Source organism: Vipera ursinii, assembly GCF_947247035.1.
Source record: "Vipera ursinii genome assembly, chromosome: 2".
Classification (NCBI taxonomy): Eukaryota; Metazoa; Chordata; class Lepidosauria; order Squamata; family Viperidae; genus Vipera; species Vipera ursinii.
The window spans coordinates 56,524,455-56,537,222 of record NC_139513.1 but is presented as its reverse complement, the minus strand read 5'-3'; the positions used below and the strand labels follow the sequence as shown (position 1 = coordinate 56,537,222).

Genomic DNA, 12,768 nt, shown 5'->3' with positions numbered 1-12,768 from the left:
AAGAAAATGGAGGAGAAAATGGAGAAATTGGAGAAGAAGATGGAAGAGAAGCTGAGAGCAATGAGGGTGGACATTTTGTCTATGGTTGAATCCGTAGCTGAATGTGTGCTACAGCTGGATATAAAAGTGGAGGATCTCAGTCAAAAGAACTCTATATTAGAAGCAAAGGTATTAGAAAATGAAAATATAAGGGATAAAATGGACGAAGAATTGAGCCTTGTTCAGTATAATCAGATGCAGAATGCTATTAGAATTAGGGGTTTAAAGGAGAATGGTAAAGAAGATCTAAAGCAGCTGATTTCTGAGGCTCTGGAAGGGGTACTGGGCCAGTCAGCATCTGAAATTGAGGGAAATATGGACAAAGTTTTTCGTGTAAATTCATGGATTGCAAGACAGAGGAAGTTACCCAGAGATGTGGTGGTCTATTTTACAAAGAGAGTAATTAGAGATGAAGTCATTCAAGCTGCTTATGATACTAATTTGGTAGTGGCTGAGCAAGAAGTTTTGGTTTTAAAAGAGATTCCTCCGAAGATCTTAAGGAGAAGGAAAGATTTCGCATTTCTAGTACAGGAACTTAAGAAACGTGATATTAAGTTCAGATGGGAGATTCCAGTTGGGTTGGTGACAACGCACGAAGGTAAAAGACATCGTTTGGTTACTGTGGCTCAGGCACGTGATTTTTATAGTAATGTGTTAAAAGCAACCCCCCTATCATTTTTGGAAGCTGCAAAAGGATACGGTGTGGGAAAGTTTCAAGATGTTGCAGATAGACAGACAGTGGACAATGGTGTTGGAGGGGATCAAGCTACAGTCTCATCGGTTGCTGCAGGAGGCCAGAAGATGACGCGTGCCGCCCTAAGAAGAGCGAGACGAGAGCAAGAGCAAGACCAGCGGAAAGTTATGGAATCTTCAAAGTGTGCTTACAATGAAGATGTAGGAGGAGAGCGGTCTAAAGAAGTTTTGGGGGTCATGACAGAGGTGCTCCAAAAGTTTTGGGGCGTTAAGATTGCTGATTAAATTTTTAGATTAGAATGTCAATGGAGTAAAATTATTATAGAGGAGAAAGAAAGTTTTTTTTTCTTTTTTTTAATATTTTATACAATTTAAGATTGATGTTATTTGCTTGCTAGAAAAGTATATTAGGGTTATGGACTTAAAGTATGTGTTGAACTAAGAGTGGGTATGTAAACTCCTAATTAACAACAAGTTGTCTTAGAGATTGCCTAATTTTTTTTTTTATATATACTCTTTTTATTTGAACTTTTATTTGAACTTAAGGATGATTTGGAACTGTGAGACATTTGGCGTGATATATGCAAGAACTATTTTTGACTATAGTTTAGTTTGGTTGGAGATTATTAAGATTAATAGAGATAAGCGCTTTTGGTGCGTAACTGAGAATTTGTTTGGAAATTAGAGAAAGGTGGGAGAATGCAAATAGCAGGTGAAAGTTTTTTTTTTCTTTTCTCAATTTATTTTGAGTAAAGATCTTTTTCTGTTTTCCTCTTTTTCTTTTCTACTTTATTTGTAATATTAATATTGTTTGTACTCATTTTATATGAGCTAGAGAGAGATAGAATTTATAGTTTATTGTTGATAATATAGGGGTGTTTATGTTTGTTTTTTGATTTTATGCCCTGTATTTAGCTCTGGGAAGTCGGGGGGGGGGAGTGGGGGAGAGGGATAGGGGTGGGGGAGGGGGGGATTAAAGTCAAAATGTATTGTAAAACTTTTTAAATAAAAAAAAAAAAAGATTAGACCACAAGGAAGTGTAGACCCGAAAACAAAATATTCATAGAGGGATGTCAGCTCTGTTTGAAATAACAGTATATGCTAAGCCACAAGTTGCTTCATCTTTTACATTTGTTTAATGGGGTCATTAACATTCCAAGCACAACACAATTTCTAAAAATAACTTGCACAGAAATATGTTTTCCATATTTGGATATTTAATCATTCTGAATAGATGACATTTTAAAGAAAATCCACAAAACGTATTATTTTACATTTCTTTTCCACATGGGAAAATAACATAACAAGCAATGGTTTTTTTTTCCAATTCTCAATTTAAATTCAATTAATTATGGAAAGCCAAGCTGAAGAATATATTCCTGTTAAAACTGCCTCTGTTAAAATTTCCAAATCTTTTCAATCAATATTCCACCACCAAATTCAGTGAGACACTTTTGAGTAGAAAGGCATAAGGTACTTTGTCAAGCCAAATTATGTTAGAAAAATTACTCTAACAAACAACCTGTTTAACATGACCATACATTTACTTACGGGGTCTGTGTACGAGTGGTATAGTCTTTGAATTCACTGTCATGTATTGTAAAATAAGGTCTAAAATCACTGTAGTACTTCAAAGGTGAGATACAGCTGTGAAATGAACATATAGGAGATAAAAGTTTCAGTTTATTACATGTTTGCTAATTAATCAATAAAAACTTCCAAAATGTAGCAATTTTCTACTGTCTTTCAATATATAACTGAAATCCTGAACAAATGCAAAGTGCATCACCATTGGTTAAAGAAGCCATGGCGGTGTAGTGGTTAGAATGCAGTATTGTAGGCTAACTCTGCCCACTGCTAGGAATTTGATCCTGACGCATTCAAGGTTGACTTAGCCTTCCATCCCTCCAGGGTCAATAAAATGAGACCCAGATTATTGGGGGGTAATATGCTGACATTGTAAACTGCTCAGAGAGTGCTATTAAGCACTATGGCGTGGTATTTAAGTCTAATAATATGTGAAGTAAAAAGTGAAAAAAACTGCCTGAGAAAAACACTGTGATGATTACAATGAAGTGAAAATGTACATCTGTATGGACAGTTAAAAAAAATCAGGCTGCCTTGATGCATAACATAACAAGAAAGAAAACAGCCATGGTGACCTGTTGATGCATTCAGGTAAAATCTCCTGTCCTTCTCACAATTGCCTGGTACCTTTTTTTTGAGGTTAACTTTTGTTTATTAACATCTATTAGTATTTAATTTCAATATTTTTTAAAAAAATTATCAACACAAAAACAAGTATTATGTAACATTAATTACTCAGCTGGTTAAACTGGAAGCTATCCCATTTACTACCCTCAGCAACCCCCCTGCAGCTTCTAAAATTACCTATATATTTAGGGACACATCACATTAAGAGATGATCTGTTTAATTGTTGTTTGTGGAATAAAGTATTACTAACTGGGGTTATCCACAATGATAAATCATGAAAAAGCAACCAGTTTTATGGCTTAGGACATCCAATCCAAGTTTTCCTTCTGTTTTTTTTAAAATAAAAACTTAAAGGCTTTTAATCCAGCTACACCCTTTCCATTTGATTCACTCCAAGAGCCCCATCATACAGCTTTTTTAAAATACTCCATATGTTTACCTCACAAGTGCCAAGACAGTGTCTGAAGATTCTGATGGTGATGGTGCCATGACAACTAATGGCTCCCCTAACAACACTAGTTCCCACAGCATCTGGATGTGAAAGAACACTGGCAAGAAACATCTGAAACAGATTCACAAAAGTAAATATTTTTTTTCCTTGCCTAGTTATAGCAGAGACAGCAGAACCAAAATTTGCAATGGAAATATAACCTTGGGTTGCACACTCAAGACTCTAGGGCAAAATAATTATTAAAGCTTCTTGGAAAACACAGAAGTAGAAAAGCTGTGTAGCTAAAGTGGGATTTGAACTTTTGGTTCAAACCATACAGTTGCCAGGTGCCTACATTTAGCCAGCTATCAGGACAAGATAAAAGCTGAATTCACTCATATTGCAGCATTAGCAATGGGAGATCACATAGAATGTTAAATTCTCAAGAAATGACTTTCTGATTTCTTTTACTGCAAACATAGACACTTTCTGAAATACAACAATAACAATTTGCATAAAGGAAGCAAAGAAACAACAGGAATTGCTTTTCTAATTAGCGGGGAATTGCTTTTCTAATTAGCAGTTAGAGTTCCTCTCTAACCTCTATAGACTTATCTCACACAAAAAGAAATCTGACCAAATTCCAGTAACAGTATGTTAACATTAGTGATTATACTGTGCATCAAACAAGGATGCGTAATTTTCCTGGACTGGGCTCAAGAACTTTAAGCAGATAGCAATCGCACTTAGACTTATATACCGCTTCACAGTGCTTTACATCCACCTCTAAGCGGTTTACAGTCAGCATATTGCCCCCAACAATCTGGGTCCTCATTTTACCGATCTCGGAAGGATGGAAGGCTGAGTCAACCTTGGGCCGGTGAGACTTGAACTGCCAAACTGCTGGCAGTCAGAAGAAGCAGCCTGCATTGTGCCACCACAGCTCAAATGCACAAATGGACATGGTATACGTCTCCTCCCCACCTCAATTTTGTCCTCATCTCTACAACATTTGTCCTCATCTCTATGGAACCAACTGCCGGTTGAGCTCCGGATGGCATCGGACCTTCGCTCCTTCCGGCGTGGGCTGAAGACCCACTTATTTGAATTAGCTGGTCTGGCCTCATGGGGATAATAATAATAATAATATATATAAAGTTGGAAGGGACCTTGGAGGTCATCTAGTCCAACCCCCTGCTCAGGCAGGAAACCCTATACAATTTCGGACAAATGGCTGTCCAGTCTCTTCTTAAAAACCTCCAGTGTTGGAGCATTCACCACCTCTGGAGGCAGGTTGTTCCACTGGTTAATTGTTCTGTCAGGAAGTTTCTCCTTAGTTCTAGGTTGCTTCTCTCCTTGACTAGTTTCCATCCGTTGCTTCTTGTCCTGCTTTCAGGTGCTTTGGAGAATAGCTTGACTCCCTTGTTTTATTCTTATTGTAACTTTTAATTGGGCATTTGTTTAATTCCTTTTTAATTTTTGTATTGTTATTTATATATGCCCTGTTAACCGCCCTGAGTCCTTCGGGAGAAGGGCGGTATACAAATTTAATAAACAGTAAACAGTAAACATGGTAGAAAAGCTTTAATCCCTACTAATCCAAAGAATGAGTAAGATTCATGCTTTCTCATTGCTATTAGAAGCAAGATTAAAGTTTATTTAATTTTAAAAGTTCTTCAGCAGTGACTGTAATGAAAATGCTGTCTCTCCACAGTGAAAGGAAAAGAAATAGCTATCTGCTTTTACTGCCCAGATAGGCAATGCTAGCAAAAGAGCCACAAACATAGGAAAATGACAGGACTGTTTCTTGTGAGAGCACGTAAACAGCTACATATTATACAAAGATGCATGTAACATAAATTTAAAAACTGTGTTTCATAGGATATCTTATCTCAGTCTCTTTGCTAATTAATCAATTCATGCTTCCAGTTCCTGAAACTTTGATGTAATGTGTGAACTTCAAGAAATTAAACCAAGATGCTTTTTAATCTTTACCTAAAGAGATCTACTTCACAGACAGTTGGCAAAGCAATGGAGATTTGTGAATCTGCCTAAAAAAAAAGACAAAAACCTTGTGAGCAGAGTAGCACCAAACAGCAAAATAAAAAGTGTATCACGCTATCTTTGCAATAATGATCTGTTATAATAAGCTTATCGCATAAATCTATAAAGTGCCCTTCATTATATGCCTTACTTTATTTCTTAATCTGTATACCACCCGTCACAAAATTACCCTGGGCATTTTACACAATAGAATTCACACAACTAGTAAAAATAAAAAGATCAACTCAAAAGTAAAATAAATGGCACGTATCAGAGAAGGATAACTAACAAACTTACTCCCAACCAGCCATCAGGGAACCAATCACTACATCTATTCCAGGGGTTGCTGAAAGAACCAGGCTTTTATGCCTTTAACCCATAAGAAGTCAAAGTATCAGACCCATGCAGACTTCAGAGGAATGCTGTTCCTCAGCATGTACTGAGAGGATGCATGTCCAGGGTCCCACAAGATGACATTGCTTTATAGCTGGGACCTGGAGTGTACCAACTCGTCCAGAACATATCACCTGGACAGAAACAGCAGCAGACAGACTGGCCCATTGGTAAACCATGATATGTTCCATGGGCAAAATTGGGACCATCCATTATTATTCATGCGGCTGTATTTTGGATCAGAATCGCTTCTGAATGTTATAAGCTTCAAATAGAATACATTGCAAGAGTCCAAACAGGTGGTGGTGATAGCATGGGTGACTGAGCAAGAAGGCTTTTCAGTCTAGGAAGGGACACAACTTTCACACAATATAGCCGCAGCTACCATGAGTCTATAGTACATATCTGCTTCTGAACTAGATTTATTCCATTTCAATCTTTCCTTTAATGAATATATTTCAGCACCCTCCCTCAGCTGCATGGCTTTTGTTAAAAATTCAGAGTTGAAGTTTACAGATCAGAAAGGTGCCCAAGGGGAAGACAACTCTAAAGCTACTAGTAAAGCCTCTTTGAGGAATTTTATGCTTATTATCCTCTCCTTAACTCACCTTTCAAGTCCAAACAGCTGAGATGGGCAAATCTGGGCTTGCTGCAATGAAAGCTGGACAAGAAGCAATGGGTGGAACTATTACAGTGAGAGATCCAAACTTAAACTAAGGAATTTCCCAATTGTGAGAGCTACTAAGCAATCAAACAGCCTGTCTCTTGAAGTTGCAGGTGCTCCATCATTGGAGCTTTTCAAGAATATATCAGATAGCCTTTTATTCAGAATATGAGGATTTTTGCAGTGATCAAGAGTTTGGACTAGAACACCCCCATCTCCTTGATTCTATGAAAAGACAGTTTAAGAGCCCTTTATAGCATTTGTAATCCTGCATGTCTATGGAGATTCTATCATGCAGGTCATAGTTATCCCGAAGGTGCTTTTTCATGAGGCAACTAGACTTTCTTGTTTTTCTTTGAAGACGTTTTGCTTCCCACCCAAGAAGCTTCTTCAGCTCTGACTGGATGGGGGGGGGGGGGGAAACGGAAGGATTTATATACCTAGCAGACAGCTGTTCATTCGCATTCTTTTAGTGAGCCGCTAAAGCTACCTGGAGGCTCATCTGTGTCTTCAGGGTCACCTGAATAGTGCAGATGGGTGTGGAGCCTTCTTGGAAGTGCTGAAATGACTGTGTTGTAGACTGGAGATAAGATGATGTCAGATCACTCCCCCTCTGTTGAGAGGGCTGTTCAATTTTGACATAGATGGCCTCTTTGACCACTCTTTCAAACCAGCAGTCCTCTCTGTCCTGCAATAATTGTAATCCTGCAATACTCTAATCAAAAGGTGATCTGAGCTTCATCTAAGTTCTATCAATGAGCTGTCCTGATTAAACAACCAATACATAAAATTGATATACTTTGTCATATTTTTATTAAAAAAGAAAGCTACCTGTCACTGTCCTATCCTGTGACTATAGGTTGTCTTGACCCCTTTGGTTAAGTCTGGTTCAATCCTTTCTTGCCCCTTGGTTGTTGCTAGTCTAATCACACTTCCTGGCTTCTGCTGCTTCCACCCAAGGCTTCTCTCAGAATCTTTTCTTGACCTTCCTTCACTGCTGCACTCAATTATGCTTTGCTGCCTCCTCCTACGAGAGGGGGTGTGGGGGGCAGCTGCTGCTCTGCTTGTTTTCTGGTGACTCTTAACAGACTGCAGCTGCACTTCAGTCAGCCCAGCCTTCAAGGCTGCCTCCTGTATCCCCTCTATCTTACCATTTAAAAAAAGGGGGGGGGAGGAGAGTAGGGAGGGTGAGGGAAAACTAACCAATTCTCCTTGCTTTTCTAGCTTAAGTCATTTAAGGCTTAAACTTTCTGTTTGTGCTGTGGTCTCCAGGGAATTTACTCCACTTGGACTTCTCTTGGCATCACCCAATTGGACTCTTCTTCTCCTACCCTTCGGCTGAGTCTGCTGCAGGCAACTGTCTCTGGAATTTCCACTCCAGCTACCAAGGCCTTCACCCCACCCCACCCCCAATCACAGGCTTTCACATGCTGCTGGCTGCAGGTTCCTCATTTCCACAGCAACATTGGGCTTGCTTCTTGTGTTTATATGTCTCTTTTTCTCCTCTTTAACTTTTCTTTTTTCCGCTTCTAAGACTTTGAAATCCAGCCCCACCTCTCCTGCCAGTCCAGCAAGCTCCCTTTTTGAAACTGCGTAGCTTTTAAAGTGTGTTTCTCTTCTCTAAAATGGGCCCTTCTTGGTCTATCAAAGGAAAGGAAAAGAGTTTTCACTTCCACGCCCATCCTCTTACAGTGTTATCTGTTTAACCAGAATCTTTCTCTATTAAGCAGCTCTGATCACCTTGTAGGTCAGAGTGTTACAGGATTATGAATTGTTCTAAAGGCATCACATTTTTTTCCAACCCTTTTGGGGTTGAGGAAAACAATGTGCAGTAAGCTGAAGAAGTAGGAGTCCCACACACACACATTATTTTTCTTAAAGGCAGGATGATCTTTTAAAGGGATGGGCTGAAAATAAATGATATCCACAAGATTTATCAAAGTGAAAGTATTCTCTGGAATGATAAAATCTCCTCAATATTTAAATTATCAAAATTCCATTAAATAACTTTTAAAATGTGAAATGTTTGCACAGTAGGATCCATTTACAGGAGGACTCCTTAATAGCCAACCCTTTCTTCCTTCGTCTTCCTTTGAGGCTGAATAGCTCTTGTTTACCAAATCTGACGGAGTGGGACAACTCGCCACAGCCAACTTGCTGCAGCCAACTCACTACAGCCATCTTGCCACAGGACAATTTAACAATTCAAATTTAAATTTTAAAAATATTTTAATTTTTGTCACATTTAACAACAACAACGAAAGGAACCTTGGAGGTCTTCTAGTCCAACCTCCTGCTAAGGCAGGAAACCCTATACCAGGGGTGTCAAACTCAATTTCATTGAGGGCCGCATCAGCATTGCGGTTGCCCTCAGGGGGGCGAGTGGGTATGGACAGGGTGGGTGTGGCCTACTGGGTGGGCGTGGCCAGAGTGCGTATGGCCTACTGGGCGGGTGTGGCCAACTCTACATTGTTCGCATCAAGGGTGCCTATGGGGGCCTGGGCAGGAGTGGGACAGATCTGAGGGTCTCTGGCAGAAGGAGGGTCTCTGGGCTAGGGCCAAGGCAGTGGGGGCCATTACCTCACTGTTTCCAGGATGGCTTTGCGGGCTGCATGAAACCACTTCGTGGGCCGGATCCGGCCCCCGGGCCTTGTGTTTGACATGTCTGCCCTATACCATTTCAGACAAATGGTTGTCCAGTCTCTTCTTCCAATGTTGGAGCATTCACAACTTCTGGAGGCAGGTGGTTCCACTGATTAATTGTTCTAACGGTCAAGAAATTAGTTCTCTAGTTCTATAGGAAATTAGTTCTAGGTTGCTTCTCTCCTTGATTAGTTTCCATCCGTTGCTTCTTGTCCTGACTTCAGTTGCTTTGGAGAACAGATTGACTCCCTCTTCTTTGTGGCAACCCCTGAGATATTGGAACACTACTATCATGACACCCCTCAACCTTCTCTTCATTAAAAAAATTATACTGCAGAACCTGGGACTAAGGTGCTAGGAAATGAAGTGTTTGAAGTTAGATCTTTGTATTGAGGGAGTACTATTCTGCTAGTGAACTACCTGATGTGTCAACTGTAATACTTGAGTTGTTCCAGGCTTGTCACGACAGGTAGGAATCCGCACCTTAGGGGAAAAAATATGTATTCTTCATTCACCCAAAATGTTAACTTTAATTAGCTTTAAGCTTTAAGACATTGTTCAAGAAAGCAATACTTTGCTAGATTTACACCTGTGAAAATATACTACTCTAAAGTTTCCTCTGTGTGTGTGAATGTGAACTAAAGGTAAAGGTAAAGGTTCCCCCGCACATGCGTGCTAGTCATTTCTGACTCTAGGGGCCAGTGCTCATCTCCGTTTCAAAGCCGAAGAGCCAGCGCTTGTCCGAGGACGTCTCCGTGGTCATGTGGCCGGCATGACTAGACGCCAAAGGCGCACGGAACGCTGTTACCTTCCCACCGGAGCGGTCCCTATTTTTCTACTTGCATTTTTTTTACGTGCTTTCGAACTGCTAGGTTGGCAGAAGCTGGGACGAGTAACAGGCGCTCACTCTGTTATGCGGCACTAGGGATTTGACCCGCCAAACTGCCGACCATCTGATCGACAAGCTAGGAGTCAATTAAAAATCAAAGTCTAGCAGTACCAATTAAAAAAACTATTTAAGTTGCCGAAGACGGGTAAATGCTCTGCTTAACTAAGTTCATCAAAGTCTCACACAAAGATCAACTGAATAATCACTAACAATATCAAATGCCATTGCAGAGTTCATTAAGAAATGACATGCATGCTTACATCCCTCCCACAGTAACCAATTAAATATAGTGCTCAACTAAAAGAGCCCATACATCCTACAGAGGCAGACAAGTGCATCTTTTAAAACGACAGATCTACACTGAAAAACATATTTAGAAACACACTGTTCCTTTAGGATTTTACCTATACCAGGTTCTCCTTTAGGTACTCTTTTCCTTTTACTTGTGCAAGTATGAAATAAATATACATTTATAGGACTAAGGCTTTAAAAATGATACTGTTATACATAATAAACGTATTATATATAAAAACAGATATAGTTGGCTGAATTCAAGCGACAAACAAGAATGGAAGAAATTTAAAATTACCTTAATTACAATGCCCATAATAGGCAAATAGAGTGTTTTCCCTGGGACTGGCAGTGGCCATCGATCAATATCATTACAAGCTAAAGCAAAGGAGAAGTAATCAGATTTGTATAGAAAAGACTTTATTAACAATGGTCCCTAACATTTGTGAATAGATTTACTAAATTAAATCTAATCAAGTTCATGTGATAGTTATCAGATGATCTGGATTAGCTGATAAACTGGCAACAGCATCCTCACTAGTATGTCAGAAATAGCAATTTTGAAATCAAAGTCAATGTTCTTCCACTACAATTCACAAATTATAGACTGGTGAAAAATTGTAATTGATATGCTTTTTGAAAATATACAATATCAGCAAACCATCAACATTACCAACCTGCTTCCAAGAAGGGTTCATTTTTCTCGAAATATTCAGGTGCAATTTGTCCAAGCACAGTGTTAAATAAGTGAATATAAGGCAGCTTGCTAATCAAAACTAAAGACTAAAAGAGAAGCAAAATAATTTATGATTAATTCTTCTAAAACCACTGTAATTTATAATAAGCATCATATTAATTCCTCACTAAATTCAGATATTTTGCTTGTGCGAAGCCAACAGGAAAAATGTCAGAAACTGTGATTCTGGCTGTGGCTCACTATGACATTATAGTCACAAACTGAGTTCCCAGGTCATAAATAAGTGACTATAGGTATAGTACAATGGCTGGAACTTTGAGGACCAGTCTCCCTCATTCAGTGCCATCGGAACTCTGAACAGTTGCTGAACGAATGGACACAACCTGAGGACTGCCTGTATATATTTACTTCTAGGGGGTGCTATATTCATAAGCAGATTTTATAAGCTAATTAGATCAACATGTTCCAATGTGATTCGGTGGGAACACTAAAATTAAGCGATCTCACAGGTGTTCAACAATTTTTTAAACGAATACATTTTAAAATATTCTTTATTTCATTTGGGTAACCATGGACTGCATTCAGCACAGCTAATGTCCATGAGTTTTCTGATAAAGTCAGCTTCATATATGAAAATAATGACAAATGTAGAACAGGACAATGGATAAGGTAAGGCAATCAGTTTGTTGTGTTTTTGAATGCCTTGAGTCAGTATCCTTACAGTTGTCCTAGCAATATTTCAGAACTGCTTTGCCCTTACCCGTTTCTCAGAGCTGATAGAGGTGGACTGGCCCAAGATCACTCAGATGGCTTTGTGCCTAAGCAGGACTAGAACTCATGGTCTCCCAGTTTCTAATCTACACCAAACAAGGTCTCACTTATTTTGCTTACATATACCTAATTTCATTTGCTAAGACCCAAATATGTACTGCAAATAGCATTGTGATTTATGTATTCTGGCCTTTCAGATTAGCCAGTGTTTACAATTGGGGAGTGAATATTAACTCCTCAATCTTAAATATATTCTAGGCAAAAATTTCCACTGATTTAAATGGAGCTTATTTTTTTTTCTTGAGTATATTTAGAAGACAACCATGAACAATTTAGCTAAAACCAAATTACCTTTTGAAAGTAACCTCGCTTTAATGTTTTGTCTTGTACTTGTCTAAAATACACATATCCATAAAAATATGCAGGATCCCTCTGTAAAAGAAAAAGAAAACATTCCAAAACACTGAATACTTTCTGAGTAATGCTGTGTACTTAGCAGGTGTTCTTTAAGGAACTTTTATTAAAATCACAAGAGGATTATTCAGGATAATTTACATTTTCAGACATGATGTCACTGTAAACTTTTTAACACATTCTAGATCAAGCCTATGAAAATTAAGAACCTACAGGAGCTAACATTACTACAATTACACAACATTCATTACACAATTAACCTACATATGTAATCCTCAACTTATGACCATAATGAAGCCTGCCCATTACAGTCATAATTCATGACAGTCATAAACCAGGTCACTTTTTTCAGTAGTCGTTAAGTGAATTCATCAAGTGAATCCATGGTTGTTAAGTGAATGCCACAGTCATTAAGCAAATGCATTGTTGGCTATAGGGTATTTTTGCTGAAAACTGGAATTAAACATTGGCTTTGGGCAAAAACCAAATTGTAAATCTGTCACAGAACGATGGGACATTGCAAATGGCCAAAAATGCAGGCTGATTTGTCACGGGCCGAAATGTGTCTTGGAACTTTGCAACCAGG

The 12,768-nt window shown here is 38.8% G+C and overlaps 1 protein-coding gene across 1 annotated transcript in view; it reads right to left on the bottom strand.

The window, feature by feature from the left end:
• The window catches only part of DENND6A (DENN domain containing 6A), a 34,889-nt gene that overhangs the window by 15,178 nt on the left and 6,943 nt on the right, over window positions 1-12,768 (bottom strand). The window contains exons 5-11 of the mRNA XM_083351610.1: window positions 12,120-12,200; window positions 10,978-11,083; window positions 10,599-10,678; window positions 9,541-9,603; window positions 5,373-5,428; window positions 3,387-3,509; window positions 2,284-2,379 (exon numbers count right to left, since the gene is read on the bottom strand). Coding sequence (XP_083207736.1) covers window positions 2,284-2,379; window positions 3,387-3,509; window positions 5,373-5,428; window positions 9,541-9,603; window positions 10,599-10,678; window positions 10,978-11,083; window positions 12,120-12,200 — 605 coding nt within the window. The remainder of the gene's footprint in view (window positions 1-2,283; window positions 2,380-3,386; window positions 3,510-5,372; window positions 5,429-9,540; window positions 9,604-10,598; window positions 10,679-10,977; window positions 11,084-12,119; window positions 12,201-12,768) is intronic.